Source organism: Chiloscyllium plagiosum, chromosome 24, assembly GCF_004010195.1.
Source record: "Chiloscyllium plagiosum isolate BGI_BamShark_2017 chromosome 24, ASM401019v2, whole genome shotgun sequence".
NCBI lineage: Eukaryota > Metazoa > Chordata > Chondrichthyes > Orectolobiformes > Hemiscylliidae > Chiloscyllium > Chiloscyllium plagiosum.
The window spans coordinates 43168490-43190928 of record NC_057733.1 but is presented as its reverse complement, the minus strand read 5'-3'; the positions used below and the strand labels follow the sequence as shown (position 1 = coordinate 43190928).

The window sequence follows — 22439 nt, the reverse complement described above, 5'->3', positions numbered from 1 at the left end:
AACTAGCCTCAAAAAGATATGACCCACTATCATGAATATCCTTACATGCAGATGAGGAAGGGCACCACTTTGACTGGGACAACACATCCATTCTGGACAAGTCAAACAGAGACACACATGTGAATTCCTCGAAGCATGGCATTCCAACTGGAACTCTATCAATAAACACATTGACTTGGATCCTAACTACCACCCTCTGAGAAAAAGAACAAGAAATGTCACCACCACAGGAAATGACATCACAACAGGAAACAACATCACCAACCCAAGGAACCTAAATACATAAGTAGAAAGAGGGTCATAGAAACAGTGCTTCACCAAACGGCCACTGGTAATGTTACCTAGCATGGTGATAAAACTTCTGAAAATGAACCTTCCAGCTCAGCAAGCAAATTTACATCCAGTGTACTAACAATTTAAGATTAAGGGGTTTTAAAATGAAGTCATCTTTGGATATTGATGGTTCGTTTATTTTTAAGGGGGTGGGGGGGTGATGATGCTGCTCATTTAACAAGGTTGTGTTGTCCTTGGTTTACTTTTCCAGGAAGTTGTAAAGACTTGGGTTTTCAAATGTCTAGGTTTGAAGGGATTTAGGGCCAATTTGGTTATAGCAATAGATACTGCCTCAAGCAAAAGCAAAACATTTGTACAATGAAAGAGGATTTGTACAATTTGTACAATTCTACCAGCTCAGCTTTACTCTGGTTTGGTTTGGTTTTAGCAGTCTGTCTGTTCACTGAAAGCAGTCAGTCAGTTTTGAGACTGCTGGTCCAAGAAACAACTACATGGAAAATAGTGTTCCATGCTGAATCTCTCTGACATCTTCCTCTCTCCTGTAAAACCCTGTGCCCTGTGTTTGATTTTACCTTTTTTGCCACGGGGTGTTTATGGGGGTTGTTAGAAATATTTGGAACAGTTGGAATAATCTGTTGGATTTTCAGATAGATTGAGTTATTCTGTATTCTGTTCTCTTTTGTTTGTGTTTCATTTGGTAATTTTGCAAATAAACTCTTTTGTTTAAAACCATGTGGTTGGGTCAGCTGCATCACTCCTGGAAAATCCACTATACACTTGCTTAAAACAACTCATAAGTTTTGAATCCGGGCTACTCTCTTGAAATATTTTGATTCGGAGATGTCGGTGTTGGACTGGGGTGTACAAAGTTAAAAATCACACAACACCAGGTTATAGTCCGACAGGTTTAATTGGAAGCACACTAGCTTTCGGAGTGACGCTCCTTCATCAGGTGATTGTCAGACAATCACCTGATGAAGGAGCGTCGCTCCGAAAGCTCGTGTGCTTCCAATTAAACCTGTTGGACTATAACCTGGTGTTGTGTGATTCTTAACGAAATATTTTGAGGACATCTGGCTTGGTCCATAGCATATGGACAATGAAACTTTAGTCCCAACATGTGTTTTTTTTATAAAATATGACTAATTCAGTCACAATGACTGTGGATATAAATTTTATGGCTATCTGGAGAGAGGGCCTGGAATATTCTAACTGATGAGGTGCCAAGGAAACTTTAAAGGAAAATCTTAAAAGGAAGAAATGCACTGCAAATTGAATAGTAATCTCCTGGGAGCTTTCTTAGTTGGGAAAGAAGGCACCAGTTCAAGCAAGTGACATGTTTTGGGTCTTCCCTTTTCAAGAATACTCAAAAACAGAAGTTAAAGCTTGTTCAAACCTACTTGACTACGTTTGTGAGCTGAAAGGCTTATGTGCGCTATTTGTTGAGGTGCTCATCTATAATTGCTTGGGTTCGAGCACGAGTCTCCTGTGAAAGTTACAGTTGAGGGATGATCCACTGATTACCCTTAATTGAAGATAAAGGACCTTCCATCCTCTGGGTGTTGAAAGCCAGCTAATCATCATGCCAGTCAAAAAGAAGGAGGACCTTCTCCCTCTGAGTGCTGCCAGTCAGCTGCTGTAAAAATGTAACAGGTCAAAGCCATTTCAACTAATTTGAAAAGCCAAGGATCCCAAAATTGACAGTTCAATCCATTATCAATGCCTTATGAGTGATCAGTAGATACTAATCCAAATATCGTTTCTTTTGCTTCAGTTCTGTCTGTAGGTGAGTTCTGTTAATATTTAGTAACTCATAAATTCACTCTTTTGGAATTTACAAAGGACTGGTTAAATTGATTTCTCTTAAAACATAAATTCATTTGGTCTGGAAGAAAGATAGAATATACATAAGTGAGGAAATTCTTTGTAAATTAACATTGTTGCAATCAACTCAGGGGACAAGTAATGAAGAAAGGGAGCCAATTCATCCTCCTCATCCAGAAACTTTATAATTTGAGGTCTCTTTATGAACCTTAAGAATTTTGTAAACCTGGTTTAGCATCAGGTCATAACAAAATGGGAGCACATTTGGGAACTGGTAGTAACGATCTTTGACTTGGATATACTGAAACACTTAAGGTTTGTGTAAAGATTTATAGCTGGGGTGTTGCTTCCCATAGTTGTGGGTATGTTTGCCGAGCTGGGAAGTTGATTTGCAGACATTTTGTCCCCTATTTGGGTGACATCTTCAATGCTTTGGAACCTCCTGTGAAGCGCTGCTGTATTGTGCCTTCTGGAATTTCTGCTGTTTCTGGTTGCCAGTTCCAGTTGTTTTTTGTAGTGGCTGGTATATTGAGTCAAAGTCTACGTGTTTGTTGATGGAGTCCATGAATGAATTCTAATTAAGAATTCCAAGACTTCACAATTCTCATCCCTGAAATGACTATCTTATCTTGATTTTATGACCCCGAGTTTATAGATTCTTCAATCAGGTGATGTAACCTTTCAGCAAGTGTCCTGTTAAGCACTTGTGATATTTTATATATTTCACTGGAATTACCTCATAGCTTACCTCAGTGAGTAGAGAGCTTGGAGAATAGTCCATCCAAAATTCTGTGTCCCTCCAAAACATATTCCACTTATAAAATTGTGGCAGAATTGAACAGGTGCAAAGTTTCAGCCCCATCACCTTAAGATTTGGCAGGACAGATACCCATCACTAATTTAGTAATCCCATCTCACAGGAGTTCTAGCATTGCCAAGGAGTGTAATTGATTTCTGGGACTAAAAGAAGTTCCATGAGTCAAAGTTGAAAATGCCGGATATATGAGGTGTTATGGAGTGGGCAGTCTTCTTGGGAGTCAACCCAAGGAAATTGATGGGCCTGGACAGTGTCCCCAGCAGACCACTCAGATCCTGTATGGACCAACTGGCAGAGGTATTCACCAACTCTTCCTCTCTACAAGCCAAAGTCCCCACCTATGTCAAGAAGACCCATACCTAAAAAAAACACATGCAATGTGCCTTAATGACAACAGCCCAGTGGCTCTGACCTCAATAATTATAAAATGCTTCAAGAGGCTGGTCATGGCCCACACCCTACAATTTGCTTACCAATGTAATAGCTCCACAGCAGATGTCATATCCCTAGCCCTGCATTCATCCCTGGAACATCTGGACAAGAAACACACTTACGTCAGATTCCAGCTCATTGAGTACAGCTCCACCTTCAAAACAATTATCCCATCTAGACTGACTCAAAACTCCATGATCTTGGTCTCAGCTCCACCCTTTACAATTGGATACTTAGCTTTCTGACCCACAGACCACAATTAGTGAAGGTAGATAACTGCAACTCCTCAAAAATAACACAACACTAATGTCCCCCAAGGATGTGTCCGTAGCCTCCTACTCTACTCCCTGTACACCCATGACTGTGTTGCCAAATTCTAAGTGAATGCCATTAACAAGTTTGCTGATGAAACCACCATAACAGGATGGATATCTAACAACGATGAGTCAAAATACAGAAGGGAGATAGAGAGTTTGCAGCATGGTGCAATGAGGACAATCTCTTTCTCAACATGGGCAAAACTAAAGAACTGATCATTGACTTCAGGAAGAAAGGAGGAGGACATGCCTTCATCTACATCAACAGAGCAGCGTTTGAGAGGGTGGTGAGTGTCAAAGTTTCTCGGAGTAACAGTAACCAACGATCTGTCCTGGATTTCCCATGTAGCTGCGATGGTGAAGAAGGCACAACAATACCTTTTCTTCCTCAGGTGGCTCAGGAAAATTGGCATGTTCATAAGAACCCTCACCAACTTCTATAGATGCACCATTGAAAGGATACTGTCCAGGTGCATAACAGTCTGGTGTAGCAACTGCTTTGTCCAGGAGCACAAGGAACTACAGAAGGTGGTGTGCACAGCCCACACCATCACAGAAACCAAAGGCTGCCAACATCACTAAAGATCCATCGCCCTGCTAATGCTCTCCTGCAATCTCTTCCATCAGGCAGAAAATGCAGAAGCCAGAACACATGCACCAGAAGGTTCAAGAACAGCTTCTTCCCTGCCATTATTAGACCAATGAATAGACAGTGTTGCCTCAAATAACACTGATCTTGCTAATATTGATCTCATCTAGCGCACACCCTGTGCAATGTAACATGTACGTGTCTGTCTGATTCTTTTTGATCTGTACATCCTTGCTTATGATGATCTGCTTGTATTGCTCATAAACAAAGCTTTTCACTGTACTTCGGTAAACGTGACAATAAATCAAACAATCAATTGCCAGAACTGTGCACAGTGTTTCAAGTGCAGTTACACAAGGATTTAAGTCCCACCTGCTCCAGAGGTACAAACAACGTTACAGTGCAGTACAGGTCCTTTGGCCCTCAATGTTGCGCTAACCTATGAAATTAAAAAAGTGTTTCATAACATCAATGAATAGGTTAATCAGGAAAAATATGTAAGAGGCTGTAGAGGTGCATTGGTAGTGTCCGACCCTTGGGACCAGAAGATCTTGGTTCATGTCCCATCTGAGCTGAAAGTGAGCCTGAACAGGTTGGTTTTAATAAAAAAGTTGGGAATGTGTTGCTGGAAAAGCGCAGCAGGTCAGGCAGCATCCAGGGAACAGGAGAATCGACGTTTCGGGCATAAGCCCTTCTTCAGGAATCCTTTCCTCTTCCTCCCTTTAATAAAAAAGTAGCTAGCAAGATTAGGGCTTTTAAAATTAAGATTAAAATAATTTCTCAATGACCACATTAACAATATTAAATGCAAGCTTTAAGAATGCAAGATATTGCTGATGCCCAGGATTACCATTTATAGAAGAGTAAGAATTCTGGCATTAATATCCCAAATCAAAGCTTGTATAATATAGAATCAGGAACAACACCTGTATCTTATATGTCTTATGTTTGTCATTTGTGCTCTGTCCAAAGATAGACCCTTAGTTCATTGTCAGGTGATGCTTCCTCCTGAATCAATGTCTTGGCAGATGTTCTGTCAATAGCACTAGTTTATTTCTATTCTTTTCTCTTTGTAGTTATGTTTGGAAGTTTTAGGGTGTTACAGTCATTAACTATTAAATCCAAAAATAATTTTATTTTTCACTTCAATGGTTTTCTTTCAATATACTTACCAAGTTCATGACAGCATTGATTTCATTGTAGCCGTCCAGAGCTTCCCCTAATATTTTGTTCAAAGAATTCCAATTCTTCACAGGTAAATATTTTGGTTCTCCAATACCGGAAGCAAAATGGCAAAAGATATTGGGTTTTTGAAAAAGAGCAGATTCATCCATATCCTGCCCACACAAAAATAAAATTACAGTATAAAGTTGTATAGGGTAAGAAAATAAGTTGAAATTGGAGAATAAAACACATCAGTGCCTAGCATGTACGAATACTTACTTTGCCACATTCAAATGAAATATACTTTGGAAAAGATGAAGATTTTGAAGTTTATCTGCAATCTTTTGTTGTACATTGACCCATTATGCCATTCGAGAAGTATTCTGGGATTTTGACCAAATGACACTGAAGAAATATTTCCAGGTCAAATGGTATGCAATATGGAGGAGGGTTTGCAAGTGCTAGTGTTCCAATGTATCTGATGCCCTTGTCCCTCTAGATGATAGTGGCCATGAGTTTGGAGCATTTGGGAATTTCCGCAGTGTGTCTCCTCATCTGTGGAGGAGGCAGTGAATATTTGTGGATTTGTTGCCAATCAAGCAGGTTGTTCTGTCGCAAGTATGTATTGTGTGCTTTGTAAATGGTGGACACATTTTGGAGAGTCAGGAGATCAGTTACTCACCACAGAATTTCTAGACTCTGCCCTGCTCTTGTAGCCACTGTATATATATGGCTTGTCCAGTTCAATTTTTGGTCAGTGGTCAACATGGAATGTTGATTGTGGGGGATTAGTTGAGGGTTACAATATTGAATGGAATGATGATTGGATTCTCCTTTGTTGGCAATCATCAATTCCTGGCACTAGTGTGCTGTGACTGTTACTTGCCACTTCTCAGCCCAAAGCTGAATGGTGTCCCAGTCTTGCTGCTGTTAGGCATAGACTGGTTCAGAATCTGAGGAGTTATGAATGATGAACATTAATGCGAACATCTCCACTTTTGATTTTAATGATGGAGGAAAGCAGCTAAAGATGATTAGGCCTGTGATGATGCCAAGAATAACTCCTCCAGAGGTATCCAGTAGCTGAGATAACCGAGTTCCAATAATTACACCCAGCTTCCTTTGTGACAGGAATAACTCCAACCAGTAAAGGTTTTCCCCCAATTGCCACTAACTCCAGTTTTGCTAGGGTACAAAGAATAAAGAACAAGGAAAATGTACAGCTCAGGAACAGGTCCTTCGGCCCTCCAAGCCTGTGCTGATCCAAATCCACTGTCTAAACCTATCATCCAACTCCTAAGGATCCCTCTGCTCCCCACCTACTCATACATCTGTCCAGATGCACCTTAAACGAATCTACCGTGACTGCCTCTACTACCTCTGTTGGCAATGCATTCCAGGCACTTATCACCCTCTGGGCACCTTAATGTCACACTCAGTTATAGTCCAACAGGTTTAATTGGAAGCACTAGCTTTCAGAGCACTGCTCCTTCATGAGGTGGTAGTGGAGTACATGATTGTAAGACACAGAATTTATAGCAAAAGTTTACAGTGTGATGTAACTGAAATTATACATTAAAAATACCTTGATTGTTTGTTAAGTCTCTCATCTGTTAGAATGATCATGTTTGTTTCACTTCTTTCATATGTAAATCGCGAAACCTTTTTTAAAAAAAAAGTTACATTCTCAAGTGAACTTTAACAAATAATGTCAGCCCAGATAATGTATTGAAAGTATTCGGCCCCTTGTGTGCTGCTGTCTGTACCATAATGTTTAGACTGATTCTAATCTAAAAAATGAATTAACAGAATCTTACATGGATTCATGCAGTTTTTCAGCAAAGTACAATGTAACTCTACAAGTACAAATTCACCCCACAAACGCATATGTGAATGTGTGCATGTTTGTGTGTGTGTGTGTGTTTGTGTGTAGGAGTGTCTGTTTGTGTATATAGTGCAGGGCCTGTGCCTGAAACTCCTGTTCCCTGGATGCTGCCTGACCTGCTGTGCTGTTCCAGCAATAAAGTTTCAACTTTGATCTCCAGCATCTGCAGTCCTCACTTTCTCCTCCTCTCGTGCAATGGGGTCACCTGCATTGTGTGACATGAGCTCAAGGTCCCGGTTGAGGCCATTCCTATGGGTACCAAACTTAGCTATCAGACTCCACTCGGTCACTTTTCACTGTTGCCTGTCCTGAAGTCTTCCTTGGAGGATGGTTACCCGAAGGTCCAAGGTCAAATGTCCCGGACCGCTGAACTGTTCTCCAACTTGGAGGGAACACTACTGTGTGTTATGATGGTAGACACTGCAAGATGTGTCAGAGTGTGGCCATGGATACCTTCATTACGCGTGGGGACACCTCCCACCATGTATGTGGCAGATACTCATGTGACTCAACCAACGTTGGCTATCTCAAACACTGCAGGCAAGGATGCCCTAAGGCATGGTACATTGGTGAAACCAAGCAGAGGCTACGGCAACGGATGAATCGGCACTGCACAACAATCAACAGATAGTAGTGTTCCCTCCAAGTTGGAGAATACTTCAACAGTCCAGGACATTCGACCTCGGACCTTCGGGTGATTATCCTCCAAGGCAGACTTTGGGACAGGCAACAGTGAAAAGTGACCGAACGGAGTCTGATAGCTAAGTTTGGTACCCATAGGAATGACCTCAACTGGGACCTTGGGTTCGTGTCACACAATGCAGGTGATCCCATTGCCCTACACACACACTCTCACAGACACTTACAACACGCATCCCCCCAACACACACACACATTAAATTTGTACTTGCAGAGTTACATCGTACTTTGCTCAAAAACTGCATGAATCCATGTAAGATTCTGTTAATTCATTTTTTTGGATTAGAATCAGTCTAAATATTATGGCACAGACAGCAGCACACAAGGGGCCTAACACCTTCAATACATTATCTGGGCTGACAACAATTGTTAAAGTTCACTTGAGAATGTAACTTCTTAAAAAAAGTTTTGTGGTCTACATATGAAGGAAGCGAAACTAACATGGTCATTCTAACAGATGAGAGACTTAACAAACAATCAGGTTATTTTTCAATGTATAATTTCAGTTACATCACACTGTAAACTTTTGCTATAAATTCTGTATCTTACAATCATGTACTCCACAACCACCTGATAAAGGAACAGCACTCTGAAAGTTAGTGCTTCCAATTAAACCTGTTGGACTATAACCTGGTGTTGTGTGATTTTTAATTTTGTACACCCCCGTCCAACACCGGCATCTCCAAATCAGTTAAATGTGGACTTCTCAACAGAAGAATATGAAACTGTGATGACATTGTTTGACAAAACAAAACTAAGTTAATATAATAAAAACCATATATTGTCATAAAAGTCAAAACAAACGATCTATTTGGTTAGAATATGACAAAAATACTTCATGTGATTATAGTAGTTTAAAGCACTCTGAATGAGAAGTGCATAATACTACTAACTGCATAACTGTACCCCACAAATTCCAAAATTATAAAACATGGAGTTAGTCTGTCTCAACACCCTACCAAAGACAATCATCTCAGAGGAATGTGAATTAACTCAACTATTTTATCATGCAGACAATCATTTGTGCATTCAACTGGGTGCGGAAGAAGCTGGTAGATGGAATTGCTTTGGATAATATACTCTGACAGAGAAGGAAACTCCTCTAACTTTAATCCAAATATGCATAAATCATGGACCTGCCAGGATCATGTTTGAGAAATTGTTTAGTTGGTAAGCATTTATGGGATGAACTAACTAACCCCCTTGTGTTTTAAGTAACTGCTTTTCTCCAGGTCAAAGATCAAAAGTGGAAATGCAGAGGAAGCAGAGACCTGGGTAACCCATCTTTCTCACTCTCTGTCTCTCTGTTTCTGCCTCTCTATAAAAAAAACACACACACACATATTTATATATAATCCATTCTTCCTACAGCTTCTCACCTGTCGGCTGGTTGAACATCCACATGCCTCAGGCAGTGAATTAACAATCAATCCAATACTATTGTTTCGGGAAGCAAATATATCAATCATTCATCAACTTCCTTAAATTGCTTTGATGTAGAACTGAAAATATTTTTGAGACTAGTCTGAAACACTTCAACAGATCAATCATACACTCTTTTAAAAACTGACAAGTGAACTTTTCCTTGTGTCTTTTACAGTCACAGTGTTTAAACCACTAAAAATTGATTGAGTTGGCAAGCACATTATCTTGAAAATCCTGTTGTGGTTGAACAAAGTGTGGGAAAACTCTACCCCTCTACTTGGTGTGATGGACCAGGCCAGACCCCCTTAAAACATTTTAAGAAGGTAGCCCAAACCCGAACTTCCCTAGTTGTTTTAGGCAGATGTAAGGTGGATATCCCAAGCGTGATGCAGCTGGTCAAACCACTTGACTTCAAGTAAAACAGAATTTATTTACACACCACTGAATGAAACACTAACAAAAGAAAACAAAATTTAGACTAACAATGGTTTGAAAACCCAATCGACAACTTAACAAAGGAGCTGGTCCAATTTTCTGCAACATCCCCATAAACAAATTCCTTGGAAAAAAAAGATAAAGATTAAACATAGATTCATATAGGAGAGATGTAAGAGAGGGAGGGAGGATCAACCAGGGATCATTTGCCGAAGCATGGAACCATTGCAGCTCTTTCTTTAGGTCCCCTGCTAAAACTAAACCAAACGAGAAAAATCCCTGGTCTGGAAGAACTGGCCACTCCCTTTCATTGTACAAGTACTTTTTAAAAAATCTAAAAGCTGTTTCTTTGACTGTTGCCTTAGGCAGTATCAGTTAGCCATTTTCAAAATGGACTAATTCCAGACGAATCAAAACGTCTGCCTTTTATAACCCCTCTTGGGAAAAAAACAAAGATAACATAACCTTGTTAAAAGAGCAGCATCTTCACACTTGGTCAATGTACCTAAAAACACTGTCATTGTACCTAAACCAGATGGACTGTAATAGTTCAGGAGAGTGGCTCGTCACCACCTCTTATAGGGCACTTAGAATGGGCAACAAATGGTGGCCTTGCCAGCAAATCCTCAATTCATGAAAGACTTAAATAAAATTATCAATGTTTCACTGAACTATCAGTTCAGATTCAAGAATCTGAATTGGAATTTGAACCCTCGATTATTTATCATTAGTGAAGAGGAATAATTGAGGATATGAAGATAAACATCCCAATAGTTTGGTTTCTAAGTTTGTTTTAACAATTTAGTATTTGTTGTTTTTTAATAGTTACTTGTACACTCTTGGTTTGGTAAAAGCTGTAAAGTATTTTTGTACTGATTCAAGGGACAGGCATTAAGGACAAGGATGCTGCCTAAGAAGTAATATAATGAGAAACAACAGGAGTGAGCTAAGTGTCATACAAAATAGTCTAAATGCTAATAAAGAAGCTGTAGTTTATATTGTAAACATTTGAACAAGAAAATTAAATAATAATTTTGCAATTCCTATAATGCTTCCTATTTACCTGGAAGAATTTTTGACAGATGTTATTCTGATGTCTTGGAAAGTTTTCTGTGTCATGTTCATCAACTAATTTATCACCATAGACTCGGGAAGCTTCATGTAATAGGAGTCGGACTAAATCTTGAGCATTTTTTGCACATTCAGTTGTTGCAAAGAGAAAGCCCTGCAGTTGAACAGTTTAATAAAAATATAAGCATATCAACATAACAGCAATGCACTGTTATAGTTTTAAAGGATTGCAGTTTATGACAGCATTGAGGTTGCAGATATGCAGGCTCATTTAGTTGTAGCTCTTGACAGTACCTATTGTCTGATAGACAATGCTTTGAAAAATAATCTGTACTGATATTTAGTAGGTTCAATCAATGTTTAAGAAGGTGGCTGCAAGGAGGTTTACATTGCAATTCTTTCAGCTGATACACAATAGAAGGCCAATGATACAAAGTGTATTGTTGACTGGCCACGGCACACAATGGGGAATTCCCCACACATGTGTCATTTGTTCTGGGGGAAGGTAAAATGAATAAAATGGGTGACCTAACCCCAAGCTATTGCAAAGATGCCAATTTCCAATGCACTTAATTAAATTGGGTATTGACTAAGTAATTCACACAGTGAGCCAGAATAGGCAGAAATATTTCTTGCCAGTGTCTACCTTTAGAATATGATCTTTAGAATATCCTTTATTGTCATTATGTACTGAAGTACAAAGGACAGGAGTACAGTGAAATGTTGACAATGTCACCCCACTTGGTGCCATCTTAGGTATAAAGTACCGAGGTACAGAACCTGGAAATAAAATACAGAAATAAAGGAAACCAACCACGATCTTTGAACCTTGTTGAAATGTATCTATACCTCAGAGTTCAGGAGGCAAATTTCAGGTTTGTGGAAGATGCAACACTTGTGGGCGTTGTAAACTGCAAGGAGGGCAGTGTAGAATGCCAAAATGACATTTGTACAAGAGTGGAGTGCAAAGAGTTGGTAGATGAAGTTCAATGCAGAACAGTGCGAAGTGATATATGTTTTGGTGCAAAGAAAACAAAGCGTGCTATTCTAGAGGATGTGCAGGAGCAGAGGGACTTGGGTCAATATGTGCATAAGTCATTAAAGTTAAGAAAGTGTACAGTATTTTAGCTATCATTAATAGAGGAATAGAGTACCAGAGTAAGGAGGCTAAGCTGAATCTGAATAAGATGCTAGTTTGACCTCAGTTGGACTACTTCATACAACACTCTAGGAAGGATGTGAATACATTAAAGTGAGCGCAAGAATAGCCCCAGGGTTGAGAGACTTCAGTTGTGTAGAGCAAGCAGTTATTGCAAAGAGGTTGCTGGTATTCTTGAAGATATCACTTCTGTTACTTGTGAAGCTTATGGCACTAATTCTACTGATCCACATTAGTGGTTCATGGTAAAGAACTGCTCAATGCCATGTGTTTGAGAAAGTTGATAGCTAGGAAATTTAAGTCAAAGCAAAAAAATAAATAAATAGCCTCCTAAACCTGTAAAATCACTTCAAAGCAGAGGAAGTACATTCTAAGAACAAATCCTGTGAGCAAAACTATGTGCAAAAACGTAATTGTCAGATCTCAGTATTTAAAGATTTTCCAGCCTATTGATTACTCAATGCCATCTGATACTGTTGTTCTCTCACCTTGTTCAACCTGTGTCAAACAGCCAGGGAAACCCATGAATCAAGATTCAGAATACAAGGATAAAGATGGATCTAAACATATTGTACCAGCATCAACCCAATCAGAAGTTGGCAGTTCTTACACTTAGCAATGCTGCTGAGAGAGTCATGGCTGTTGTCAACGACTACCACTCCAGAGTTTCAGGATCATGGAGGACCTAGACAACAGGTATGTAGTGAGGGCTTCTGTAGGCTCAGGGTTAAATGAAATTAGGTTAGGATCTGGGTCTCGCCAATGTCCAAAGGTGATGCGTGCCTTTGACACAGGGACCTCTTCCAAGTTGAAAAATGACCTACACTGTTAAACCTGTCATGGAATGAGGTATTCATATTTTGGCCATTTATGGACCTCAAATGATGATAGGGGGAAAGAGTGAACCATAGTGAAGGTAAATTGAATATTATTATAATTATTTCATGGAATATTGGCCTTTAATTCAAAAGTTTGCAGTATAAAAATAGGGAGGAATTGTCAAACTCTACCAAGGTACTAGTCAGACCACAGCTGGAATACTATGGACAGTTTTTAGTCCCTTATCTAAGGGAGATATACTGGCATTGGGGGCAGACAAGAGAAGATTCACTGGGCTAACACCAGGTATGGAAGGTTTGTCTTATGAGGAGAAGATAAATAGGTTGGGCCTTTATCATTGGAATTTAGAAGAAAGAGAGGTGACCTTATTAAAACATACAAGATTTTTAAGTGACTTGACAGAATAGATGTGGTAAGATTAGTTCCCTTTGTGGAAAGTCTATGACTGGATATCATAATCTCAAGTTTAGAGATTGCACATTTAAACAGAGAGGAGGAAGAATTTCTTCTTTTATAGAGTGGTGAATTTGTAGAATTCTTTGTTGTGGACAGTTAATGAGGCTGAGTTGCTAAATATATTCAAGACTGAGATGACAATTTTTAAATTATAAGGGCATCAAAGTTTATGTGAAACGGCAGGAAGTGGAATTGAGGCTTATATCATTACATGGAAACAATTTAAATTTCCATTCTAAATGACATTACAACATTATAACTTTAAACACAGTTAGTACCAGGTCACTATTCGCAACCAAAGCGGAAGCGTCTTGAATCTATTGCTATAACAGTTCATTTGGAAGTCACTGTAAAGTTTTCTCTTGCATTTAATTACAAACTTAACATAAATGGATAAAGAAATTTACTGTACCTGAAATATGTTAGAAAGATCTCTCAAGTTGAATATGTAATGAAATTTAATAGCGGTTGGTAGATAAAATGATGCAATTCTCTGGTGCAAGGCTGTTGATTAAAAAATAATTTGGCAAAATGGAACATGAAACATCTTAATGTTGCACTTTAAAAGTCTAAAATAAAATTTCTGATTAACAAATATCTACTTCAGCAAAAACTTGGCAATTCCATGGGGAAATGCGATCAGTGTTTTAAACACAGATAGAACACAGAACAGTACAGCACAGAAAAGTCCTAAATGACACCATACATCAGCAGAGGGCTTTAAAATCCAGATGTTACAGATGAATTGTAGAGAAGTAGGAAATAAAAAATGCTGGGGAAACTCAGTCAGTCTAGCAACACCTATGGAGAGAGAAGCAGAGCTGTTGTTTCAAGTCCTATATGACTCCTCCCCAGAATGTGACTTAACATTAACTCTGTTTCTCCCAGATGTTGCCAGACCTACTGAGATCCCCAGCATTTTCTATTTAATTTCAGATTTCCAGCATATAAGGGAACTAATGTCAAAAAGGAAAAGAAAGGGAATTAAGACCTGTATACTGGTAAACTGTTATAGAATGAGGAAATTAGTCTTTATTTTACTTTCTCTAGCCCCTTGTCTTTTATTAAAAATTGTAAGGGTTATGCGATAATTATTATTTAATTAAAACATTGGGATTTTAAAATAAGCCTGATGTCTGCCATGACCGAGTTGATAGTGCATAACTGATCAAAGCAGGGTACCTGCCATTTCAGTTTGATTGACAGCTCCAAGCATTTATAAGCTCTCTGGAGTGGAACTACAGGCTGCATTTTACCAAACCTTGGCTGCATTGATTTCGGCAAATTTCATGGAGTATTTTTCTCCTTGAACTCCTGTGAGTTTTCTCACACAATTCTGTGCTTTTCACCTCATTATGTATGCACCACATCCCTTTGGTACTGCTCTCATTCTATCTTGAGTTCTCTAGTTCAGTTCTGGCAAGATGGCAGGAGAGTAGCATGCTCCTTTGCTCTGCTCTGCCTTTTTCTTTCTTTCCTTTTTTTTCTCCTATTTTAGCAGTCCTGGAGCAGTGTTCAGTGAAGTGGTCCCCAGAGAGTGTGAGGGGAAGTATGTCCTGGACCAGTACACAGGGAAGCATGTTCTTGAGCAGTGAAGAGAAGAATGTCCCAGACCAGTGCAAGGGGAGCGAGCCCTGGAGCAGCGTGAGCAGAAGTGTGTCTCAGAGTAGCGCAAGAGGAAGTGTGCCTTGGAGAAGCATGAGGGGAATGAGCCCTGGAGCAGTGCAAGGGGAAATGAGACTTGGAGATCTGCAAGAGGAAAGGCGAGTCCTGGCACAGCTGATTGTCTGGCGGAGCGGACTGGAGGCTTAGAATGGAGTGTGACTGTCATTGGAATGGAGTGTGCCTGGCACTGGTGGTCAGACCATGTGCTTGCTGAGCTCTGAAAATGCCCTTGTAATGTTATATCAATCTGAAATTGTTTACTGGACTGTAATGTCAATCCTCTAACTATGTTATAACTATCTTACTTCTAATTTATTTTTCACACTGTAAGTAATGCGACTACTTTTCCTTTTATTCTGCTTTCGGGTCCAAAATTTGAACCTAGGTATTTGTACCTAAGATGGTGCCATTAGAGGCAGCCATTATAAAATCACTGTACTCCTGTACTCTTATACTGGTGTATATGTGACAATAAAGGTTATTCTATTCTAATGGCAGAATTATTCACAACTACAAGTGGCTTCTGGGATTCATGACACTAGCACCATATTTAAATCCTAGCTATGCTCAGGTCGAATACTGCTAGTCAGGAAAAGCTATCCACAATGTGTTGCTGCATAATTCTAAAGAACATGACTGGGAAAGGAAAGTTGACAGCTAACTCCACTATACTTCAAGCATCACCTGCTTATCAATAACCTGATCACTGATGCACAGAACATTAACTGAGTTTCTGGATTAATAGTTTAGCAATAATACCACTCAACCATCACCTTCCCTTTTAATTACCATTCTGGATATCACTAAAATTTGTACAATTCCAGTTTTTATGAAATATATGGTGGCTGCAAGTTTGATATAAAGCACATTAAAATGAGACTTCTTTCATACAGGATCTTGTAAGAAACTGAGACATCAGCAGACTCAAAACAAATTATAATAAGTAAATAACAATTCATAAACAATTATGTTTTTGGTTATTGTAGAAAATCTATGCAGCAGAAATAAGAATTTATTTAGTGTGTAGCTTTATGTACTAACCAAGAGCTGCAGTGACCAGTTGTGTATGAAATTTTACCATTGATGATGGAAAATTTCGACCAGTTAAATGTTGAGAAAGGATGCTGCTATAGATGGATTGAAGTGCATCTTGTCCTGGGAAACTCACAGCAAAGACACAGAAATGACGCTGAAATAAAAGATTATAAAATACTTTCACTCTAATTATCTGTGTGATAATGTGATAACCGGTCTTAGACCTTTTTAAAAAACCTATATACTCACTTAGTTCTTGGATAAAATTACAAATTAAGCAATACAAATGATGGTGAATTAACCCAAAGTTAAATAGATTAAACTGCGGGCAGGTATTAATATATTTGTAATTGGACAAACTGATGGTGGATAGCGAGGTTTGAGAAGATTTGTAGATTAGGTTGAGGTTCTGGATGTAAGTTTGTTTGCTGAGCTGGAAGGTTTGTTTTCAGACATTTCATCACCATACCATAGTATGGTATTTAATTCATTCAAAAGAAAAGCTAAAAGTAAGCTTAAAGTTTCTGCAGTTTCCTCCAAGTGGCCAGATATGTGTAGGTTAATGGATTCTCCATAGGATATGCAGGGTTATAGGGACAGGGTAAGGACAGTGTGCGATGCTCTTCAGGGTGGTTGGTGTGGACTTGATGGGCCAAATGGCCTGGTTCCACACTGTAGGGATTCTATGAGTCAGTGAATATTACCATACCTGTGCAAGGTAATATTATTTTCTGCCTTTCTGTGATCAGTCAAAAAAAACCTCCAAACTACCCCAGCAATATTGCTTCCACAAACTTGCCTCAGCACAATAAATCAAAAAGAAAATTTCGGTACAACTCTTTTGAGTGACACATTTAATAGCCTTTGGCTAATAAACTTTGGCAGCACAGAGTTAATCTTGACTGATAATGCTTTTTACTTCTTGAATGATTAATGAAGGCTTTACTGGCACATTCCATGAGCAATTTTGGACTACTTACCTATCTTTCAGTGATGGCATATCCTGCTCTTATAATGGCTTCAGATGCATACAGGGATAAAACCTGTTGTTGCCTCACCAGCTGACTAATGTTGCAGCCATTGCTGGCAACATTTTCTTCCTCCAAGTTGTGTGGACAGTGTTTTAGCAATCAATAAAAATTGTTGTTGTAATCTGAAATATCGTTAAAGTGAATCGTCCTTCACTTGCTGCTGTTTTAATAACGACTGGGAAAGTATTGTGAGCATTTAAAATTAATAACGGTAATAGGCAGAGAAAACATGACAAAAATGAGAATAAAAAATGGAATTCACATAGATGGTTGTAAACTCATTGTGGAATAGCTACTAATCTTGTATATTTATACATTAATGATCCAGATAAAGGAACTAAGGATATTCTGGCTAAGGTTGTTGATGATTTAAAGATAGGTGGAAGGGTAGGTCATATTGAGAAGGTGGGAGGCTGGAGAAAGATTTAGACAGGTTAAGAGAATGGGCAATGAGGGGTCCAAACTGCATTATGGTATTCCTCTAACCTGGCTGACAGATCATCCTCTGCTCCCAACAAGCCTGTTTGGTGCTCCTCAGTCTACATGTCCATTTGCAAATATTCACAATTTGCTGACAGCATGAAGTCCTTTCCTGTCTGGGGCTGAGCAAGTTCCTGGTCTCTGACAGTCTTCTGTGTGTAACAAACCTGGGCATTCCTTCCTTTGCCAGGTGTGGAGATGTGACAGTGAAGTGCTCATCAGCATATGCTCCCAACTGTAACCTAGCTAAATATCTACCAAGGTAACTGAGCTGTTAGAAGGTACAGGAGGCAGACTTACTGATTCGTGTGCCAACAGAAATCAAAGGAGAGAATGCATAGGGACCAAGGGTAGAGGTTGTAGCATGATATGCCAGATAAGTCAATAATTTGTGGCATGGCAACATCCCCACCTGCAACGTTTTACTGTACTCCTGTACTTGAGTACACGAGACAATAAATTATATTCTAATTCTAAAAGATTTTCCTCAGAGACGCTCACCATCTTGATTGAGAAAGATATCACTGATCCTTCATTATTGCTGGCTCAAATTCTTGGAATGCCTTCTGTAATGAAATTGTGGGTCAACCTACAGCACATGGACTGCAGTGGTCAACAAATCAGTTCACCACCATCACGTACATTCCATAAATTAATAAAAATTAAACTACTCTTGACGGCCCTTGCTGATGCAAATTAAATTGCTCCACTGATCAGTTTGGACATCTAAATTGCAATCTGAAGAGACCAACTGTCTTTTTAATTGTTATGATCATAATCGACTGGCCTGCATTATAGTATTCCGTTGAATTGTCCTTAGTTACTCACTGGTATCATCTGCCATTTCTTCAGTGAGCAACACTTCTGAACAAATATCCACTCTTGTAGTTATGCTGAGTAATTGAAAAGCAGATTCTAGGATCTGGGGGTCCTAGAACATGCAAACACAATGATTGCTCCCAGGATAACAAGTACACATTGCAGGATCTACTGCCAGTGATCACAGATCCATTTGATACTGAGGGAGGGAAACCCCTTACAGTTGATGAAGCTCTCGCTATCATTCATTGTATGTTTGATGTGAGGCTAAGAGCAGAATTCATCAAACAGCAAAGGCAGGAGAGTCCAAAGAAGAACCAGGGAAATCAAGAACTGATGGTGGATTTAGAAAGCTAAAGAGTTGTAACTCATTATAAAGAGTTGACAAGCATGACACCCAGAGTTCCGTCAGTGCCACTAAGGCAAAATATCAATCCAACAAGCTTGGCCTCAAGCTGATGCAATGTAGGGATAGAACTCTTTTGGGAGACAAAGTAAACATCAGCCTCCGATGAAAAGAATGCCTTCAAAAAACTTACACTGCGATCTATTTGCTGGCAAGAATGTGTTTGAAAAAATCCCCTGCATGTCCATCAAAGATAGTCTTGGACTCCCATCCAGCTTGGAAGAAGTTGAAGCCTCATGCAGACTGGAAAACCTGCAGAAGTAGATGGGATTCCAGTGGAGATCTTCAACTTGAGGAGCAGAGTTTACCCATCTTCTCAATCAACTGATTTTGAAAATCTAGGACATATTCCTGCCAATTTCATGGATGCTGCCATCACCACCATCTTCAAGAAGGGAGACACAGAGGACTGTGGGAACGTTTGAGGGATTTTCTGGCTTCTCGTTGCTGGGAAGATCATCTTACAAATGCTCACTAGGCATCTTTTACCAGTCTTAGGGAAAATCCTTCCTGAAAGCCAGTGTTGCTTTTGAACAAACTCCGAAACTATGGACATGATTTTTATGCTCGGCAACTCCAAGATAAATACCAGGAACAGCACTAACCACTCTACATTGCCTTCATCGGCCTGAACAAGCATTTTGACTCAGTCAGTTGGAAAGTGTTTTGGAAGATCCTGTCAAAAGCCAGCTATCCAGAGAAATTCAACAACATACTCCATCTCCTTCATGATATGATGTCAGTGATGGTCCTCACTGATGGTAATATGACAGAGTCCTTTGACGGCAAGGCAGAGGTCTAGCAGAAATATGTCATCGCACCCGTCCTTTTCTCCATCTTCATCACCACCATACTTCATCTTATCAAGAACAAACTTCCCAGTAGTGCAGAGATGGATGGAAAACTTTTCAACTGTAGTTAGTTGAAATCCAAGAATGAAACAACACTGATCTTCCTTGTGAACTTTCAGTATACAGATAACAATATCATCTCTGCTCTCTCAGGAGAGAATCTTCAAGCATCACTTAATGCCACTGTGGAAGCTACTGAAGAATTGGTCTCAGCCTTAACTTCCACAGGACTCAAATCCTTTACCAACTTGTCCAGGTCAAGTTTCTAGTCATCCCTCCATTAAAATCAACAGAGAAATCTTCCCGAACATGGGACATTTTCTCTGCCTGAGAAGTTACCACTAATCTAAGGCTGACTTTGATGCAAAGATTCAACATCAAATTCAATCGGCAAGTATTGCCTTCAGAAGCCTAAGGATGAGAATCTTTGACAACCGTGACATTTATGCTGATACCAAGGCCCTTCTGAGAAAGGCAGTCATCTTTCTCACTTTTCTATATGGTTCCAAAACCTGGATTACGTTTCAATGCTACATCAAGACTCTTAAGAAGTACCATCAACGCTGTTTAAGATGGATTCTCTGCATTAGCTTGGAGGACAGGCGTACTAACATAAGTATCCTAGAATATACCAGCATAGAGGCAATGATCATCTGAAACCAATTCCACTGGGCTGGCCACATGCTTAGGATGTCTGAGTTCTGACTGCCAAAACAAATCTTTGCTGCGCTCAAGGAAGGCAATTAAATGAAAGGAGATCAAAGAAAGCATTTCAAAGATTCCCTTAAAGCTTCCCTCAAGAACTGCAACATAGAATTCAATGCATTGGAGACCCGCATTCAGAAGAAACTGACTTGGAGGAAACACCTTTATAAAGGGACACAATTCTTTGAGAATTCGTTTTGTCATTGGGTGCAAGAGAAAGTATGAAATGGAACGAGAGAAAGGAATGCCAATGATCTCAAGTACAAGGACCAATTCCACTGCCCAGAAATACATGCCAAATGTGTGATCAGCGATGTGACTCTTGGATTGGGCTCATCAGTTACACTAGGAAGCACAGAACTATGACCAGTGACACAGAATTTCCTATGTGGACAACCATACTCAGTAGCAAGTAATTGCCAATGAAGATGCACTGATTGGCCCTCACAAAGACAATATCTGCCCCAATCTTGATCCAGTTTATATGGCTGACTAGAAAATACCACACATGTCTTGAGTAGATGACTGAAATGGGACTAAAGCATAGAAATTCAGGACCACTGTGATCTTTAGAGCCAATAGAATCACCTCCAATTCCATCATATCTTACAAACTGACACAGCCTCTTGGAAAAGGCGCAGTGTTTGAAGACATTAGTACTCTTACATTGGAGTTAGCTCGTCTGGTGTATGTACGATTGGTACACTAGTTGCTTGTTTCTTCTCACAGGTGTCTGCACCAGTTCACTCTGTGGCTCCTGATGAAGGATTATGCCTGAAACATCGATTCTTTTGCTCCTCAGATGCTGCCTGACCTGCGCACACTTTATCGACTCTGATTTCTCTAGCATCTACAGTCCTCACTATCTCCTTCTGTGCTCTTTGCCAATTCTACATTATGGAATTGGCCTGGCAGTTGACAAGCAGGTTCCTGTTGTTGGTGGGCAATTGCTTACTGCTTCCTCTCACTCCAGTTCACGTCCTCACTATAAGAGCCTCGATAGGGATAGAGCATGTCGACTTCGTGTTAACAAGCTAAAAGTGGTGGGATCCAAGATGGCGGCAACCCAGCAAGACTGAGTCTATAGTGATCCTCCCAAGACTTGGGTACAGTGGGTCACCCACCCCCTACCACGCTCACCGAATCATTTATAATAGTTGTGTAATTTAATTAGTTGTGTAATATTACATTTAAACAATTTAATCCTAAGTTAAAATGACTAAAGGGAAGGGAGCCCGCAGCTCTCAGCAAGCAGGAACCCCTCCCCCACCCTCTCCAGCTGCAGCAGAGGCGTCCACAGCCACCCCGGGGGACTTACCAACAGTAACAAGCCTTGCAGAAATGATTTCCAAGCTTGACTCGAAGATCGATGCCTTTATTGCAGAATCCAGAAATCGTTGGGACTCGCTCTCGGCCGCGCTGCAGAAGCATGACCGAGAAATTCAAGAAATTGAACGCCGAGTCGGAGGGGCGGAGTTAAAGGCCGCGACCTCCGAAAATACCGCTCAATCGGCCGTGGATAAGGTCCGGACTCTCGAGCAGCGAGTCCGGACCTTGGAAAATCATATTGACGACCTCGATAATCGAGGTCGTCGAAAAAATATTCGTTTGCTGGGCCTTCCCGAACAGGAAGAGGAAGGCCAGCTTCAGCATTCCTGGAGCAGTGGCTGCCACAGCTTTTAAATCTGCAAGTTGGATCAGGCCAGGTAAGGATGGAATGGGCCTACCGGGTCGCAATACGCGGGCCCGGCTCGAACCAGCGCCCACGCCCGGTCCTGTTCCGGCTGCTAAGCTACAAGGAGAGGCAGATACTCCTAGAAGCCTCTAGAAATCTCGGAAAAGACCCCCAAGCTATGATCTACAAAGGATCCAAGATCATGCTATTTCAGGACTTTTCCCCGGATCTGGTTCGAAAGAGGAAGGCATTCGACGAGGCGAAGAAGCGTTTAAGGCACTTAAATATTCAGTACTCCTTACGCTACCCAGCGACGTTACGCTCTAACCATGAAGGATCCGTATATAACTTCGGATCGCCAGAAA

General features: G+C 40.1%; 1 protein-coding gene across 1 annotated transcript in view; it reads right to left on the bottom strand.

Moving 5' to 3' along the window:
• The window catches only part of LOC122562216 (dynein axonemal heavy chain 17-like), a 464703-nt gene that overhangs the window by 107867 nt on the left and 334397 nt on the right, over nt 1–22439 (bottom strand). Inside the window, exons 50-53 of the mRNA XM_043714924.1 lie at nt 16114–16261; nt 13820–13911; nt 10945–11106; nt 5446–5610 (exon numbers count right to left, since the gene is read on the bottom strand). Coding sequence (XP_043570859.1) covers nt 5446–5610; nt 10945–11106; nt 13820–13911; nt 16114–16261 — 567 coding nt within the window. The remainder of the gene's footprint in view (nt 1–5445; nt 5611–10944; nt 11107–13819; nt 13912–16113; nt 16262–22439) is intronic.